General features: G+C 44.1%; 1 protein-coding gene across 1 annotated transcript in view; it reads right to left on the reverse strand.

Annotated features, from left to right (window-relative positions):
• caskin1 (CASK interacting protein 1) overlaps positions 1-19,014 on the reverse strand; it is a 675,429-nt gene that overhangs the window by 97,288 nt on the left and 559,127 nt on the right. The window contains exons 8-10 of the mRNA XM_059979062.1: positions 13,850-13,958; positions 12,695-12,789; positions 1,723-1,840 (exon numbers count right to left, since the gene is read on the reverse strand). Of these exons, the coding sequence (XP_059835045.1) occupies positions 1,723-1,840; positions 12,695-12,789; positions 13,850-13,958 (322 nt within the window). The remainder of the gene's footprint in view (positions 1-1,722; positions 1,841-12,694; positions 12,790-13,849; positions 13,959-19,014) is intronic.

A 19,014-nucleotide genomic window follows, 5' to 3' on the forward strand; every position in this document is an offset into this window, starting at 1 on the left:
GATTTCCGAACAGTCCATGAACCCAGGAAGAGTATCTCATTATTCCATGTTTTTGCACTATTTTAAACATTATATTAATTTTATGTCCTTGCACTGTACTGCTGCCCCAAAACAAATTTCCCGTCATCTGTGATAATAAATCTCATTCTGATTCAATCTTGCAAACACAGACACTTCATCCTTGATCGTATTTAATCGTTAACTGTATTATATCAACTTTCCAGTCTTGAACGTTGCTTACACTGACATTCCAGCCTCAATCGCTGCCTTCATGAACACTCCCAAACCCAAACACTTTTTCACTCTGTCATCAAACTCGATCACTATCTATGTGGTCGCACTAATCTTGATCACCATTTACACTGACAATCCAACCTTTATCAGTACTGTCATGGAGACGCCAACATTCACCACTGTTTACACTGACACTTTAACCTTGATAACTAGACCAACCTTCAATGGAACGTACTTTGGAATAAAGCTGTACTTCCATTAGGCACTTCTTGCTCTACAATGTTGCATTTGTAAGTATTTATAAAAAGACACACATTTATACACAGTCTAACATACTTCAATTAACTTTGCAAATATAAAACGGAACTCAGTTTAAACCAGGGGTTCCTGTTAGGCCATTTTTGGGGTTAGCACATCTGGCAAATAACTTCGGCAACTGACTTTAGCCAACAATCTTCAAGTATAAGCACAGACTGTAGGTTAAATTTAAAATGCAGCTCTGACCAATGGGTTCCTAAAATCGACGGGAATTGAACCTGGGTCACCTGTGCTGTAAAGCATTGTTCTTTACGCTACTGTGCCACCCCAAGGTACGATGGTGCAGCAGTAAGAGAGGAATTTGCTCCGTGGGGCTCGGTAATGGTGATGTTTACCCTGACTGGGGTGTCCAAAACTACAGCCCACAGCCTCAGTACAAGGAGTCAGCTACGCAGTATTGAAACAGAATGATGGAGTCACACGGCCCTTTGGCCCCCATGTTGACCAAGGTGCCCACAGAGGCCATTTACTTGCATTTGGTCCATATCCCTCTAAACCTTTCCTAACCATGTACCCATCCAAGTGTCTTTTAAATCTTGTTAAACGTGATTAAAATGCATGTAGGTGTCTGTGGTGTGGGTGCGAAGTGGGAGGCGTGAAAGTTGTGTGTAGTTCAAAGGAAGCATTGTGGATGCATTGTAAGCATGGAGTTGTGCTTTAATTTTTAGCACATAAAATGTCTCAGAGTGTTGGGCCAGGCAGACCTCTTGCTCCGAGAAGGGTCTCAACATGACGCCTGCTGTGTCTCATTTTGTCGACTAAGGAGGCTGCTTTATATCAATCTTCCCAGTGACTTTGTTAATGCAACAGCAGTTTCCAACCTGGAGTCCTCAGACCCCTTGCTTAATGGTACTGATTTATAGCATTAATAGAGGGTGGAAACCCCTGGTTTAAACTGTTTTAAATAATAATTTTAAAACTATAAAACATTATTTTCTCTTTCTTAAAGAAAATAATTATCAAATCCTTCAATTGGGGGTATGAGGTGATTGGCTTAAGTTCTGGAAATGATGGAAGAGTAAATATTATTATGCACCAGTTTGTCTTAATGTTTAACAGAAATGTTCAATATTAAAAATTATTGATTATAAAAAACTCACTCCCCAGACAGTGTTATTTGGCACCTTGTGATGTCTGTAGAACAATAAAAAGAGGCAAGACCAGTGTTACCTGATCTCTTGTTTATCACCTCCGCAATGGACGATGGGAAGTAACCCACTCTGTCATTGCCAGTTCTGTTGTCATGGATACAGCCTTTCCATCTCCCATCAGGATGCTGTTCTAGAACCTGATTCAGGGAAATCGAAGAAAATACAAATTTAAACATCCTCAAATGAAACCTTGCCAACTTCTGGCCTCATTAGTGATTAAAGTCATGCTGTGTTTGCCAGAACAATCACGGTTGTACATAAACAATGAGCCTGAGGCCTTCTCTCACTCCTGAACATGGAGCCCGTAAATCTGAGATTCCCTCAGGAGCACAGAGACAGATAAAGCTGCAGAATTATTTACCAGCTGAAATGTCACAGCATTCTTGCTATTGATTTTGTTTTTCTATGTTGCAGGAAGACTTGCTTCCCAAACATTGCACAATGAAAGTTGTGAAGGATAAAAGCAAGTTCAACTAAAGATAATGCTTGTGAGAAAATGGAAGCCAAAGGCCTAATATGATGAGCTGGCTACCACTGGTTCAGATGATTTATTTTAAGAAACAGCGCAGAATGGGCCCTTCTGGTCACTTGAGCTGGACCACCTAGCAATCCCCCGATTTAACTCTAGCCTAGTCACAGGATGATTTATAATGACCAATGAACCTCCCAACCGGAATGTCTTTGGACTGTGGGAGGAAACCCATGTTGACAGGTGGAGAACGCACAAACTCCTTACAAGGCTGTGGGGGGAATTGAACCTGGGTCACCTGTGCTGTAAAGCATTGTGCTTTACGCTACTGTGCCGCCCCACGGTACGATGGTGCAGCAGTAAGAGAGGAACTTGCTCTGTGGGGCTCGGTAATGACGATGATGATGATGTCATTCCCTGAGGGAATCAGCTACACAGTACTGAAACAGAATGATGGAGTCATACGGCTCTTCAGACCCACATGTTGACCAAGATGCCCAGAGAGGGCATTTACTTGCAGTTGGTCAAATATCCCTCTAAACCTTTCCTGACCATGTACCCATCCAAGTGTCTTTTAAATCTTGTTAAATGTGCCTGCCTCAACCACTTTCTCTGGCAATTCATTCCATATACGGACCACCCTCTGGGGGAAAAATTTGCCCCTCAAGTTCCCATCATTTTACTTCCTTTTTACCCTGAACCAGGGGTTCCTTAAAGTTGTTATAACAGGGGGTGGTAATGGGGAAAAGCTCCTACTACCTACTAAATGCTCCCAATGGTGTGCATCTCAAATAGGCTCTGACAACCAAGTCCAGCTCCTGGCCTTCACGTGTAGCTTAGCTTCTAGGCCCAGTGGAACTGTTTCTATTGACAGGAGAAGCAGCAAAGGTGGGTTACTGTTGCTTTAAAACTAGTTGCTTTGGGTGCATGGCGCTTGTAAGCCATGGTTGGCAGCTCATTTAGGCAAAGGAAAACACTGATCTCAAACTTCTGCTGCCTTACAGCTGTACATGCTCATGGGGAAGGCTTCGGGAGTAAATCCCCAATGGAAAATCTGGAGCTGGGGTCCCTAAGGCAGTCCTACGTTGAGTTCAATGCTGACTGGAAACTCCTGTGCTGCTGCTGGTGTGAACCTCTATTATCTTTGCCATTCCTTTGGATTCGTCAGTTGCATGGAGGGTGTGAGCTTGCTACATGGGCAACAGCTTGCTCTCCATATTGCACTGCCCAGGCTTGTGTATCTAGACAGGTAGAAAGCAACATCCATGGTCAACTCTGATTAATGGAGGCTCTCACTCACTCTCACCCTAAACTAAACTGGGATTTATGGATTCCTTGGTTAATGGTAGGTGTCAATGGTGTAAAAGAGTTTGGACCCCCGTCCTAAACCTATGCCCTCTAGTTTTTCATTCCCCAACCCTGGAGTGAGTTGGAGGCAATTCCACACAGGCATTAGATGCCAGTTTTAAAAAGTGAGCAAGGCCTGTTGGGACTTGTCTGTGGAGCAGGAAGTTTCTTGGGTGAATAGTAACTAGGATCAATTAGCAAAGGCCTGTAGAATGAAGCGGGATTTGAGTAGAGCAGACATTGTGTGAGTGGGCAGTGTTAGAGTGGTCAGGCTCAACAGGGCTGGGTGAGAACAAGCAAAGGCTGGAGCTTAAGTTTGAGAAGTTGGAGGCATAACAAGTGTAGGCAGGATGGTAGTTTAGGCAGTGGAATGCTCCCCCTGTGAGATGTGAGATTTCAGGGTATCTGACAATCTCCCTGATGACTACATCTGTAGAAAGTGCACCCAACTTCTGCTCCTGTCTGACGAGCTCTAGTAACTGGAGCTGGAGCTGGATGGAGACTCTCTGGGAGGCTGAGAACTTCATTGATGAGTCTTTTACTGGGGTGGTCACACCCAGAGGGCAGGCTTCAGATAGCAGGTGGGTGATCACAGGAGCAGTAAACAAGTAAGCAGACAGTGCAGGTGTCCCTTGAGTGTATTCCCCTCAGCAACACATATACTCCTCTGGATACTGCTGGAGAGGATGACCAGCAGCAGCCAGGCCAGTGGAACTGTGGCCAGCTCTGAGGCTCAGCAGGGAAGGGTAAAGTCAAGCTGACCAATAGTGACAGGAGACCTGATAGTTAAGGGGACAGCCAGGAAATTATGTGGCCACGAAAGAGACACCAGGAGGGCGTGTTGCCTCCCAGGTGCCTAGGTCCAGTATGTCTCAGAGCGGCTGCAGAAGATTGTCAAGAGGGAGGCGGAGTAGCCAGTGGCTGTGGTGCACATTGGCACCCATGACGTAGGTAGAAAGTGGAAGAGGGGGCTGTGACTTTAGGGAGTTAGGGAAGAGGCTGAAGAACAAGACCTCCAAGGTACTTAGCTCAGGATTATTCCCAGTACCAGTCATGGCAGGAACAGAATGATAGTGCGGATGAATGAGTGGCTGAGGAAGTGGTGCAGGGGGCAAGGTTTCAGATTTCTGGATCATTGGGATCCCTTCTGGGGAAGGTATGGCCTGTATAAAAAGGACAGGTTACCCCTAAACCCAAGGGGGACCTATATCCTTGTGGGCAGGTTTGCTAGAGCTGTTGGGGACTGTTTACCTAACATTATGTTTTCAGAGAGATGGGAACTGGAGTCATAGGGCTGAGGATGGAGCAGGTGGTATACAAATCAATGTGCAGTGAGACTGTGGGGAAGGATGGGCAGATAATAGACAAAATTGCAATCAGCGGGATGAGATGCAGTGTAACATGGGGGCAAAATCAAAAAGGGTGATGAATACAGGACTGGAGGTGTTATATTTGAATGCATGCAGCACACAGAATAAGGTAGATGATCTTGTAGTGCAGTTGGAGATTTGGCTGGTATGACATTGTGGGCATCACCGAGACATGGCTGAAAGAAGATCATTAACATCTAAGGATACACCATGTAGCAAAAGGACAGGCAAATAGGCTGAGTGTGTGAAGTGGCTCTGTTGGTAAAAAAATTAAATCAAATCCTTAGAAAGAGGTGACATAGGATTGGCAGAAAATGTAGAATCTTTGTGGGTAGAGTTTAGAAAATGCAAAGTATAAAAAGACTCTGATGGGAGTTGTATACAGGCCTCCAAACAGTAGCTAGAATGTGGGCTACAAATGTAAAAAGGGCAAGTGGTGATAGTCATGGGGGTTTCAATATGCAGGTAGATTGGGGAAATTAGGTTGGTGCTGGATCCCAAGAGAGGAAATCTGTAGAAAGTCTATGAGATGGCTTTTTAGAAAAGATTATGGCTGAACCCACTTGGGAAAAGTCAATTGTTGATTGGATGTAATGAACCAGATTTGATTAGGGAGCCTAAGTTAAGGGAACTCTTGGGAGACTGATCATAATATGACAAGATTCACCCTGCAATTTCAGAGGAAGAAGATAAAGTCAGATGCATCAGTATTAGAGTGGAACAAAGGGGATTACAGAGGCACGAGAGAGGAACTGGCCAAAGATGTTTGGAAGGGGACAAGAGCAGTGATGATGGCAGAATAGCAATGGCTGGATTTTCTGGGAGAAATTCAGAGGCACAGGGTAGATATATCTCAAGATGAAGATGTATTCTAAAGACAACCATAGCTTACAAGAGAAGTCATAAAGAACATAAAAGCATATAACAGAGTAAACATTAATTGGAAGTTAGAAGATTCAGATGCTTTTATGAACACCAGGAGACAACTAAAAAAGCCATAAGGAGGGAAAAGATAAAACATGAAGTTATGTTAGCCAATAAAATCAAAGAGGATACCAGAAGTATTTTCAGATATATAAAGTGTAAAAGAGAGGCAAGAGTAGATATCGGACCACTGAAAAATGAAGCTGGAGAGCTAGTGAAGGGACAAGGAAATAGCGGACGAACTAAGTAAGTACTTTGCATTTTAGTCTTCGCTGTGGAAAACACTAGCAGTATGGAGGAAGCTCGAGAATGTCAGGGGGCAGAAGTGAGTACAATTGCTTTACTATGGAGAATTAGCTTGGGAGGTTGAAAGGTCTGAAGTTAGATGAGTGACCTGGCCCAGATGGACTGCAACTCAGGGTTTGAAAGAGGTGTCTGAAGAGATTTTAGAGGCATTAGTAATGATCTTTCAAGAATCACTAGATTCTGCAATGGTTCCAGAGGGCCGGAAAGTTGCAAATGTCACTAGACTCCCCTCCCCAGTTGGTATGGAAGGCAAATGTAATGAAAGGACTAGAATATAAGGGCCAGCACAGTAGCACAGTGGTTAGCATAACACTTTACAGTGTCGGCGGCCCGGGTTCAATTCTCGCTGTAAGGAGTTTGTCTGTTTGTGTGTTTTCTCTGAGTGCTCTGGTTTCATCTCAGAGTCCAAATGTGTACTGGTTTGGTAAGTTAATTCGTTATTCTATATTGTCCAGTAATCAGTCTAGGATTAATTTGGAGGATTGCTGGTCAGTGTGGCACGATGTCCCGGAAGGGCCTATTCCGTGCCGTATTCCTTTAAATAAATAAATAAACATGAGCAATGATGTGATGTTGAGACTTTGTAAGGCATTGGTCAGATTGCACTTGGAGTATTGTGAGCAGTTTTGGGCCTCTTGTCTAAGAAAAGATGTGCTGACATTAGAGAGGGTCCAGGGAATTTCATGTGAATTATTCCGGGAATGGAAGGGTTAATGTATGAGGAGTGTTTGATGACTTTGGGCCTGTACTCACTGAAGCTTAGAGCAATGAGGAGGTTCTCATTGAAACCCATTTAATACCGAAAGGCCTGGATATAATGGATGTGGAGAGGATGTTTCTTATAGTGGGTAAGTCTGGGACCTGGGGGCACGGAAAGTCCATTTAGAACAGAGATGTGAGGATTTGCCTTAGCCAGGGGGTGGTGAATTTGTGGATTTCATTGCCACGGGCAGCTGTGGAGGCCAAGTCATTGACTATACCAGGGGCCGGCAACCTGCGGCTCCGGAGCCGCATGCAACTCTTTCATCTCTGTGCTGCGGCTCCCCGTGGTTTGTTAGTTTTTGAAATGTAATTCGAAATTTGAAGATTATGGTGATCTTGTACAATCTAAATAAAACGTGGCGACCCCATTTCCTGGCACATCCGAACCGGCTCACAATTAGCCACCGTTCCGGCTAAGAGAGATAGTGAGATAGCCTACGGGGGTTTGTGAGTACGTGTCTTTTGGAGCATCCGCACCCACTGGGACGGGTTGAGGGAGGCTTTAAAGCAAGGCTGTTTAGTTCGAATAAAGTTATCTTTGACTGCAGTGTCGTTATTTTAGCGCTGCGTGTAGCACACCGCTACAACGTGTTTTTTTATCGCTATTAATATACATCACCACTGCCAATGCCTGACACCCGCCAGTGCGCACTTTCTTTTAATTCTTCGATCCAAGGTAGGCTACCTATGGAGTAACCTTCAACCCAACGTCTTTTTTTCAGAGTTCAAAATGTTTTTGTTGCATGCAGAAATGTAATTTTGTTTTCTCTGCAGGGGTTTATCAATTTCATAAATGCAACACATTATAGTTTGTTTATACATAGCATAAAGGCAAAAAAAAACGTTGTATGCAGTGTTATTTCATTTTAAATGTCAAACGGGTTTTGTGGCTCCTAGTGTTTTCTTTTCTGTGGGAAATGGGTCCATATGGCTCTTTCACTGGTAAAGTTTGCCAACCCCTGGACTATACATAAAGCAGCAGTTGACAGGTTGTTGGCTAGTCGAGGTGTCGAAGGTTATGGTCAAAGGCACTTCAATCACATTTCTTCCCCATCCTGATGTTTGATCTGAACCTCTTGACCATGTCTGCATGCTTTTATGTGTTGAGTTGTTGCCACACGATTGGTTGTTTAGATATTTGCATTAATAATTAGCAGGTATACAGCTGTACCTAATAAAGTGGCCACTGAGTGCAATTCGTGGTCGCACAAGAGACTCTGCAAATGATGGCAAATTGAGCAACACATGGAAAATGCTGGAGAACTTCAGCAAGTCAGGCAGCATCTGTGGAGGGGTATGAACAATCATCTGGGACCAGAACGTTGACTGTTTATCTCCCTCCATAGATTCAACCTGAGCTGCTGAGTTCTTCCAGTTCTGTCTGTGCATTGTTTACATTATTCCTGGTGATGTCTGTGTCTGCAGCACCACCTGCTGTATTCCTGGGGGATTGACTGAAATTGCCACAGCTTAATTTGTCACCAATAAACAAGCATGAACGAATATGTCAATCAGAACATAAGCACTTCCAAAGCTTATAGTAAGTAGCTCACACAAAAACGTGAAAATCTACAGATGCTGGAAATCCAAGGCCGCACACACAAAATGCTGGAGGAACGCAGCGAGTCAGGCAGCATTTATGAAAATGAATAGATAGTTGATGTTTTGGGCTGATTCACTTCTTCAGGACTGAGAAGGAAGGGGGAAGATGCCAGAATAAAAAGGCGGGAGGGGAGGGGAAAGAGGTTAGGTAGAAGGTGATAGGCGAAGCCAGGTGCGAGGGAAAGGTCAAAGGCTGAAGAAGGAGGAATGTGACAGGAAAGGAGAGTGGACCATAAGAGAAAGGGAAGGAAGAAGGGACAAGATTTATCGAAATATTGACTATCTATTTATTTTCATGGATGCCGTCTGGCCGGCTGAGTTTCTCCAGCATTTTGTGTGTGTTGCTTTGGAATTACAGCATTCGCAGACTTTCTTGTGTTTATAAATACGTAGCTGTTCTGTTAGAAACTGTGCTCTTCTACCAATCTCAGAAACCGAACAACATTGATTACTGAAGTAATTGCTCTTCACATTCCAGCTTTTAGTCACCTCACCCTTCGCTAGTCACCTGAACGATCTTTTATGTCATATTGAGTTTATTCAGCTCCAGAGCAATTCAAGAGGGGGATTGGCCACATGGAAGGGAATGTAGAAGAGGATACCATTATCTAGAAGTTCATTCCCAACTGGTCACACTAAATCTGTTACTCTATGGCATTGAAGCTGCGATATGACTGTTGTGAAATGCTGATAGTTCAGCAGTAGGTCTCCTCACCTGCTAATATTTGCTGCACACCTTTCCCATTCCCTGGTTCCTATGCTCCCTCTCACTCACTGGGTCCCTGGTTCCCACGTTCTCTTGCGACTTACTGGGCTCTCATTAAACTTCAACACAAGAGATTCCGCAGATGCTGGGATCCAGAGAGACACACTAAATGCTGGAGTAACTCAGCAGGTCAGGCAGCATCTATGGAGAAGTATAAACAGTCAACGTTTTGGGCGAAGACCTTTCATCAGGACTCATGAAGAGTCTCGGACCAAAACATCGACTGTTTTTTCCTCCTCATAGATACCCAGGTCTGACCTGCTGTGTTCCTCTAGCATTTTGTGGGTGTTGCTCGCATTAAGCTTGCCAGGTTCACTGTGAACTGTGTAGCACTGTGTAACGTATCAACAAAAAAGTGAATTCAAAATCTGTTGTGTTATTAATAGGACTAACGTCCAGTACTCTAAACATCTATTAACCTAGCCCCACCAGAGTCTTGATTATCTGTGTTTTATTTACTCAGAGTCTGAAATTAATTCTTCTGAGGTCAAAGACCTTTGAAATCAAGAATTAATTCAGGGAATGAATTTCCAGATGCAGTCTCATCCCACAGAATTCCACTGATATCAGACTCTTGAAATGATTTGAATTGAATTTCAATTTATTGTCATTTAAAAACCACAACTGCAATGCAGTTAAAAAATGAAACAGCATTCCTCCAGAATGATATCACAAAAGCACACGACAAAACAGACTACACCAGAAAATCCACATAACGTTTGGCAATCCCCAATCCAGAGCCCAGAGAGGCTGCTATATATTAATATTGCACTACCATCTTAGCACGTTCCCTGGAAAGGAGCTCCAAATTCACCAGACAAAACAAGACTACCCAGACACACCAAGTCAGGAGACCAACTCTAGCACCCAACAAACCAAAAACTAAAGCTACAAGACCTACACAAAACCACATAGTTACATATAGTTATAGTTAACATATAGTTACAACAGTGCAAACAATACCATAATTGATTAAAAAAAACAGACCATGGGCACAGTAAAAATAGTCCAAAGATGTGAAAAGACTATAAGAACGGATATCTTTGCACAATAAGATAGACTCCTGAGCTCACAATCTACTTTGTAATGATATCGCACGTCATTGGTGACCTGATCAGAACTTTTTCAGTAGCTTTTACACTTTATTCTGCATTGTTATTGTTTTACCTTGATCTAGCTCAACGAGTTGACCTATTAAAATGGTAATATAAGACAAGCTTTTTACTGTATCTTGGTGCATGTGACAATAATAAACTGTTAATCAAAAATTGGTCTTTTGTTTCTGTTATTAAAGCCACCCCTGGGATCACCAGCTGTTGTATCACCTCTATGCAATTGGCTCCATTGAAGCATGAAGGATTGAGAGAGGCCGTAGAGGGCTAGAGACTCAGCCAACTCCATCATGGTCCAAACTCTCCCCACTATTGAGGACATCTTCAAAAGGCAATGTGTAAAGAATGCAGCATTCATCATCAAGGACCTCAATACCGGGATATTCTCTATACTCATTGGGAGGAGGTTTAGGAGCCTAAAGATCCACACTCATCATTTTAGTAACAGCTTCATCTCCTTTGCCATCGGATTAATGAATGACCTATTAATACTATAGAATGGATACTACAGAGAGAGTGCAGAGGAGATTTACAAGGATGCTGCCTGGATTGGAGAGCATGCCTTATGAGAATAGGTTGAGTGAACTTGGCCTTTTCTCCTTGGAGTGACAGAGGATGAGAGGTGACCTGATAGAGGTGTATGAGATGATGAGAGACATTGATCGTGTGGATAGTCAGAGGCTTTTTCCCAGGGCTGAAATGGCTAACACAAGGGGACATAGTTTTAAGATCCTTGGAAGTAGGTACAAGGGGGATGCTGGAGGTAAGTTTTTCACACAGAGAGTGGTGGGTGTGTGGAATGCACTGCCAGTGATGGCGGTAGAGGAGGGTACAATAGGGTCGTTTAAGAGACTCTTAGATAGGTACATGGAGCTTAGAAAAATAGAGGGCTCTGGATTAGGGAAATTCTAGGCAGCTTCCAGAGTAGGTTACATGGTCGGCACAACATTGTGGGCTGAAGGGCCTGTAATGTGCTGTAGATTTCTATGTTCCAATTAATTTATTTTAACTTATCATAATTTTTTTATATCTTGCACTCTTTTGCTGCTATAAAACAACACATTTCATGACATTTTTTGGTGATAAGAAAATCATCAAATTCTGGTGGCCTATTACCTCAACCAGTGACACACAGGCATCAACTGCACCTCGAATGCTCATCTACAATGGGTGGTAGGACCTGCCAGGTCTAGGGAAACGAGTGGAGAGTGACCAGACTCCACAATGCAATCCCATCTCTGAGCTACTTCTTGTTGGCCTCAGTGGTAACAATCTTATTGCTTACTGGGATGTGACAGATTATTGCGAAGGACTTTCTGAGCTCCCTACTGTTACTTATCACAGTGTTACACCTGCCCATGCACCTCCTCCCTTACCACCAATTCGGGGCCGGAAACAGTCCTTCCAGGTGAGGCAACACTTCACCTGTGAGTCTGTTGGAGTTACTTACTGTAACTGGTGTTCCTGGTGTGGCTTCTTCTACATCGGTGAGACCCGACCCAGACTGAGGGACCGCTTTGTCCAGCAACCTTGCTCCACTCACAGCAGTCCAGATTTTCTGGTGTCCACCCAATTTAATTCCATTTCCCTTTCCCATTCTGACACGTCAGTCCATGGCTGTCTCTACTGCCACAATGAGGCAGTTCTCATGACATCTGTCAGTGATACAAAACCCGATTCTGATTCTGGTGGCATTTTGCAACACTTCACGTTCTGGGTAGCCTCCAACCTGATGGCATGAACATCAAATTCTCCTTCTTCTGGTAATTTCTCCCCCTCCCCCTTCTCTCTTTTTCCATTCCTCATTCTGGCGTCCCTGTTACGCCTTCTCTCTCCTCAACTGTCCATCACTTCCCTCTAGTGCCGCTCATCTTTCCCTTTCTCCAATGGTCCACTCTCCTCTCCTATCAGATTCCTTCTTCTTCAGCCCTTTATTTCTTCCACCAATCACCTTCCGACCTCACTTCATCCCCCGTCACCCACAGAACCAACATTCCCCCTCGCCTGGCTTCACTTATCACCTTCTAGCGCATATCCTTCCCCTTCTCCAGCTTTCTTATTCTGGCTTCTTCCTACTTCTTTTCCAGTCCTGATTAAGTGTCTCAGCCCAAGATATCGACTCTTTATTCCTCTCCATAGGTGCCGCCTGATTAGCTGAGTTCCTTTGGCATTTTGGGTGTGTCGCTCAAGATTACTAGCATCTGCAGAATCTCTTCTGTTTATTATGTGAAGGACGCAGACATAGTAGAAAAGATTGTCAGTGGTAAGCCCTGGAGGACTGTAATCACAAACGTCTGGTTTTTATAAAAGCTGATGTAAAGTATTTCACTCACTGTAATAACGTCTCCTGTCTTCACGTTAAGGCTGGTCAGGTCATAGTTATTACAGTAGTCCTTTACTGCCCTGACCTGCAGGGCGGCTGAGGCATCTGCAAGGATGGGAAGAAGATCCATTATCAGAGGAAGGTGGCTGAGGATGACACCTCTTCGAGTCACAGAGACATACCACCGAGTCTGTGCCGAGCATGAGTACCCATTTACACCAATCCCATTCTACCTCTCCCCACATTCCCAACCACCACCCCACACCCCGCCCAAGGTTATATCTCTCACCCAGGCACTGGAGACAATTTACAACAGGCAAGCACCTGGAAGAAACCCGCACGGTTACGGGGGGGAGGGGATGCCGACAGTCCTGGAAGTCAGGATTGAACGGTCCCCCAATCTGTGTCGGGTCTCGCCGATGTAGAGGAGGCTGCACCGGGAGGGCGCTTCGTCGAGCACCTCCGCTCCGTCCGTCACAATAGACAGAACCTCCCGGTTGCCACCCACTTCAACTCTGCCTCTCATTCCCATCTAGGTATGTCCATACATGGCCTCCTCTACTGCCATGATGAGGCCAAACTCAGGTTGGAGGAGCAACACCTCATCTACCATCTGGGTATCCTCCAGCCTGGTGGTATGAACATTGAATTCTCCAATTTCCGGTAATTCCCTCCCCCTCCCCCTTCCCCTATCCCAGGATCCTCTCTGCCTCTCTCCCCTTTCAACTTTCTGCTCCTTTACCTCTACAGTTCTTTCATGCTTATCCCCCCCCCCTTTATCTTTCCTCTGATTGGTTCTCCACTTGGTGCCTCTAGGCCCTACCCCCTCCCCTATCTCTATTACTGGGCCTCGGCCCTCTCTTCCCCCCCCATTCCTGAGGAAGGGTCTCGGCTCAAAACGTTGGCTACTCTTTTCTCACAGATGCTGCCTGACCTGCTGAGTTCTTCCAGCGTTGTGTACATATTCTTTGATCCACAGCATCTGCAGTTGTATTTTTGTGTTTAGAATGGTGAAGATTCAGCTCCTCCAACCAGGTTACTGAGGTGGACTGCCTGTTGTAGGCAACAGGAAATGAACTGTCTCCTCCCAACACTAACAGCCCCCCAGCCAGTGCCTACCATCCATCTCTTTCTCCCACTCCACCCCCTTCGCGTGTCCACCAACCTCTGAGCATCTGTTTGATTTCCTTGCTTGCTTGCGTTGCTGTGAATTGGTGAACAATGTCCAGGGCGGTCTGGTTGTAGGTGTTCTTGATATGTGCATTAACTCCTCCCTGAAAAGAAAAAGAAATCGGCAACAACTCTAACAGCTATGTGCAGCACACGCAAAATGAGGGAGGAACCCAGCGGGGCAGGCAGCATCTATAGAAAAGAGTAAACAGTCGACGTTTCAGGCCGAGACCCTTCATCAAGACTGAGAGGGAACGGTCAATCCATGGCCTCCTCTTGTGTCACGATAAGGCCACCCTCAGGGTGGAGGAGCAACACCTTATCTTAGGAGTAACATTTGGGTACCCTCCAACCTGATGGTATGAATATTGATTTCTCCTTCTGGTGAAAAAACTACCTCCCCCCCCACCGTCCCCACTGACTTTTTATTTCTCACCTGCCTATTACGACCCCAGATCCCCTCCTCTTTCCCTTTCTCCTATTAGATTCTTCTTTATCCAGCCCTTAACCTTTCCCACCCACCTGGCTTCACCTATCACCCTCCATCTTGCCCCTCTCCCCTTCCCTCACTTTTAATTCCGGCATCTCCCCACTTCCCTCTCAGTCCTGAAGAAGGGTCTCGGCCCGAAACATCAATTGTTTACTCTTTTCCTCAGACGCTGCCTGACTCGCTGAGTTCCTCCAGCATTTTGTGTGTGTTGCTTTGGATTTCCAGCACCTGCAGATTTTCTCTTGTTGATAATGTCTCTATGATGCTTCTTAACAGAACAAAAGCCCTAAGGTTTCACAAGGGCATTACCAAACTCCAACTCACAGCCAGAGACAGACCAAAAGCTTGAATAGACAGATTTTAAGATTGCCTTAAAGGAAGAAAAAGGAAGATAAAAGATAAAAATTAGCTTTATTTACACGGTCAAGGGGAGAACAAACAAATTCCTTACAAGGGCAGGGACAAAATCCTGATCTTACAGCTGACTCTGTAAAGCGATTGTGCTAACCCAGGGGTGGGCAAACTTTTTGACTTGAGGGCCACAAAGGGTTCTAAAATTTGACAGGGGGGCCGGACCAGGAGCAGATGGACGGAGTGTTTTGGTAATACACCTCATAAGAGAAAATAAAATATCATGGGATATGTAGAAAACATGTGCTTTAATTTCAATTGAAAATGAACAAATGCATTACAACAAAATATCTGTCTTTGAAGTCCCATGGTATTTAGCTATTTATTGAAATGACTTTTAAAACACTGAAAATTAAATGAATAAAATACAGCTTTTTTTAATAGTAACAGTTATTATTTTAAAGCACTGAAAATTCTGTTATCCTTCAAGATATTATCATCATCACTCTCCTCCTGACTGTCTTTATTTCAAAAACGGTAGGAGATGCAGGTCTACTTGTCCTGCTCCTTCTTATTCAATTGTCCCCTGTGCCAAAACTCAACAACGACCCGCACAATGACAAAGCAGGGAGAGTGCGCCAATATGCGGAGCTCTGTGCTCGCAAATCCCCGCAGGCTTTCTCCCTTAGCCGGAACGCTGGCTAATTGTGAGCCGGTTCGGGTGTGGCCACAAGGTCACAAAGTAAAGCGCAAATGTGGAGTAATACGCTGCACCTCAACAAAGGTCAATGTATATAGAGTGCGTCATCTATTGGGAAGACGCCAGAATTGCGGAGAGAAAACGTTAACAAGGTTTATTAATATAATTTCATCAAGTTCTGCGGGCTGGATTAAAAAGCTTAACGGGCCGCATATGGCCCGCGGGCCGTAGTTTGCCCATGCCTGTGCTAACCGGTAGGGAAGCTTTAGTGAGTGAATTCCAAAGTATAGTACTAAAGTAGCTGAATGCCTGGCCATTACAAACTAGGGCAGTCCTTGAGTTAGATATATTGGAGGGCAGAGTGGATGAAAAAGTAAATTGGGACTAATGAAAAATTCAGTTAATTGTGACTAATTCACTGGGGACTACTGAAAAGTTTGGTTAATTCACTGGGGACTAATGAAAAGTTCGGTTAATTGGGACTAATTCATCAGGAGCTAATGAAAAGGAAAGGAAGTGTTTAATGGGGGGGCTTGGTTCGTGAGCACAATGGTGTGCTGACTGAATGGGACTTGGCTGAAATGAGGACGAGTGCAGCAAGACTGGCGGACACATTACAGTTTAGAGAACAGAACTGGTGAGGACAACTCAGACAGTATTCTCAGCATTTAAAGTGTGCAGCTATAGTAAAGTCAAAACCAGAATTAGAATCAGATTTTTTTATCACATTTATTTTTGTCATTAAATTTGTTGTTTTGCTGCAGCAACACAGTGCAATACATAAAATATACTACGAAGTGTATTAATAAATATAAATGTACTGTGTATATGTGTGTGTGTGTATATATATATATATATATATATATATATATATATAGAAACATAGAAAATAGGTGCAGGAGTAGGCCATTCGGCTCTTCGAGCCTGCACCGCCATTCAGTATGATCATGGCTGATCATCCAACTCAGAACCCTGTACCTGCTTTCTCTCCATACCCCCTGATCCCTTTAGCCACAAGGGCCATATCTAACTTAAATACACACAATATATATACACACACACACAAAAAGAGAGAGAAAGAGTTGAAGAAATAAATAAATAATATTCAATACTGTGTAAAAGTCTCAGGCACATATCAGTCTCAGTCAGGGTGTAATAGAACTGTAGTAATTTTATGTATTGTACTGTACTGCTGCTACAAAATAAACAACAAATTTCATGACATACGTGAGTGATGATAAACTTGAATTTGATATGGGTCTCTTTTGTTGACTGAGAGTGGGAAGAGGACGGGAAGAGGGGAATCATGGTTGAGAAAAGGGAGAGGGGAGCAGAAAGAATGATCAATAAACCAATAGTTTGGAATCAAATGACCTTGGAGACATAGAAACATAAAAAACCTACAGCACAATACAGGCCCTTCGGCTCACAATGCTGTGCTAAACATGTACTTACTTTAGAAATAAGCTCTATGTACCTATCCAGGAGCCTCTTAAAAGACCCTATCATATTTGTCTCCACCACTGTCACCGGCAGCCTATTCCATGCACTCAACACTCTGTGCATAAAAAAACTTACCCCCGACATCTCCCCTATACCTACTTGCAAGCACCTTAAAACTGTGTTAGCCATTTCAGCCCTGGGAAAAAGCCTCTGACTATTCACATGATCATTTCCTCTCATCATTTTATACACCTCTATCAGGACTCCTCTCATCCTCCGCTGCTCCAAAGAGAAAAGGCCAAGTTCACTCAGCCTATTCTCATAAGGCATGCTCCCCAATCTAGGCAAATCCTTGTAGATCTCCTCTACACCCTTTCTATAGTTTCCACATCCTTCCTGTAGTGAGGTGACTAGAACTGAGCACAGTACTCCAAGTGGGGTCTGACCAGGGTCCTATATAGCTGCAACATTACCTCTCGGCTCTTAAACTCATTCCAATGGGTGATGAAGGCCAATGCACTGTATGGTTTCTTAACCACAGAGTCAACCTGCACAGCACCTTTGAAGGGACCCCAAGATCCCGCTGATCCTCCACACGACCAAGACCTTGCCTGGTGTCTCAGGACTGGGTTTGTTGTCACATGCTCCATGCCCCCCAAGCCTGTGGAATAGCTTCTCTGTCACCAGTCCCACACCCCTGCTGCTGTGCAACACCTTCACCATTCCCAACATTCTTTTCTCACACCAGATTTACAAACTCGCTCTCTGTTAACGAATTTCACGTCACATGCCAGAGATAATAAACCTGATTCTGATTCTGCTCCACATTGACAAAGTCTTAGGCACCCTAGCTATATATATGTGAATAGGATTTTTGCACAGCACTGTATATATATATAAATAAATTGGTAACGTTTATGGGTTCATTGTCCACTCACAAATCTAATGGTAGAGCAGACGTCGCTGTTCCTAAAATGTTGAGTGTGTGTCTTCTGTCCCCTGTACCTCCTCTCTGATGGTAGCAATGAAAAGAGGGCATATTCTGGGTGATGGGGTCCCTAATGACGGTTGCTGTCTTTTTGAGGCATCGCCTTTTGAAGATGTCCTTAATGGTGAGGAGGCGAGTGCCAATGATGGAGTCAAACTAACGGTTTGGATGTTCAGGATAGAAATAAGAAGAAAGTAATAAACACGTTGAATTTTCTCGAGGCTGGTAGATGCTAAGTTCACAGAGAGTAGAGAAGCAGAGATTAGTGGACTTTTAGATATTGAGGGCATCAAGGAATAACGGGTCAGAAGTGGAAAGTGATGCTGAGCCGGTTATGACCTTACTGCACGGTAGAATAGATGTAAGGAATCAAATGGCACACTTCAGCTTCTCTTTCTTACATTCTTATGCGGAGCGTGCAAGAAGAATTTGCCTGAGCTTTTTAAGGATTCAAGTGAGCCACGTTATTAAAAGTGACAGTGATTTCTCATACTCAATGACGTATGAAATTGGGATTATTTCATGGTTTTCATTGACATGTACTGATGGGAGATTGTATATAGGAAAGAAAAATTATTCTTTGGGAAATCAATATCAACTATGTCCTATTTTGTCTATAAATTTACCTGGGTAGATCTTGCCACTGTGGCATTGAGTGCAAATGGCTTTGCCCCCATTATCTATACAAGTGGAATTTAAAATGGGGAGACACAAGAGGCACTAGAAATCAAAGCAACACATACAACAAGCTGGAGGAACTCAGCAGGTCGGGCAGCATCCGTGGAAATGAGCAGTCAACGTTTCAGACTGAGACCCTTCGTCAGGACTCGGCCCGAAACGTTGACTGCTCGTTTCCACGGCTGCTGCCTGACCTGCTGAGTTCCTCCAGTGCGTTGTATGCGTTGCTTTGACCCCAGCATCTGCAGTATACTTTGTATTTACACTGGAAATCAAAATTGACACACACAAAATGCTGGAGGAGCTCAGCAGGTCAGGCAGCATCTATGGAGAGGAATAAACATTCGGTGTTTCAGGCTGAGACCCTTCATTAGGACTCACGATGAAGAGTCTTGGTCTGAATCGTCTTATGCTCATTTCCCTCCATTGATGCTGCCTCACCTGCTGAGTTCCTCAATCATGTTGCTTAACATGGGGAGAGATGTAGAAATAACAGCTGATTCGCTTTCA

This window comes from Hypanus sabinus, chromosome 9, assembly GCF_030144855.1.
Source record: "Hypanus sabinus isolate sHypSab1 chromosome 9, sHypSab1.hap1, whole genome shotgun sequence".
Classification (NCBI taxonomy): domain Eukaryota; kingdom Metazoa; phylum Chordata; class Chondrichthyes; order Myliobatiformes; family Dasyatidae; genus Hypanus; species Hypanus sabinus.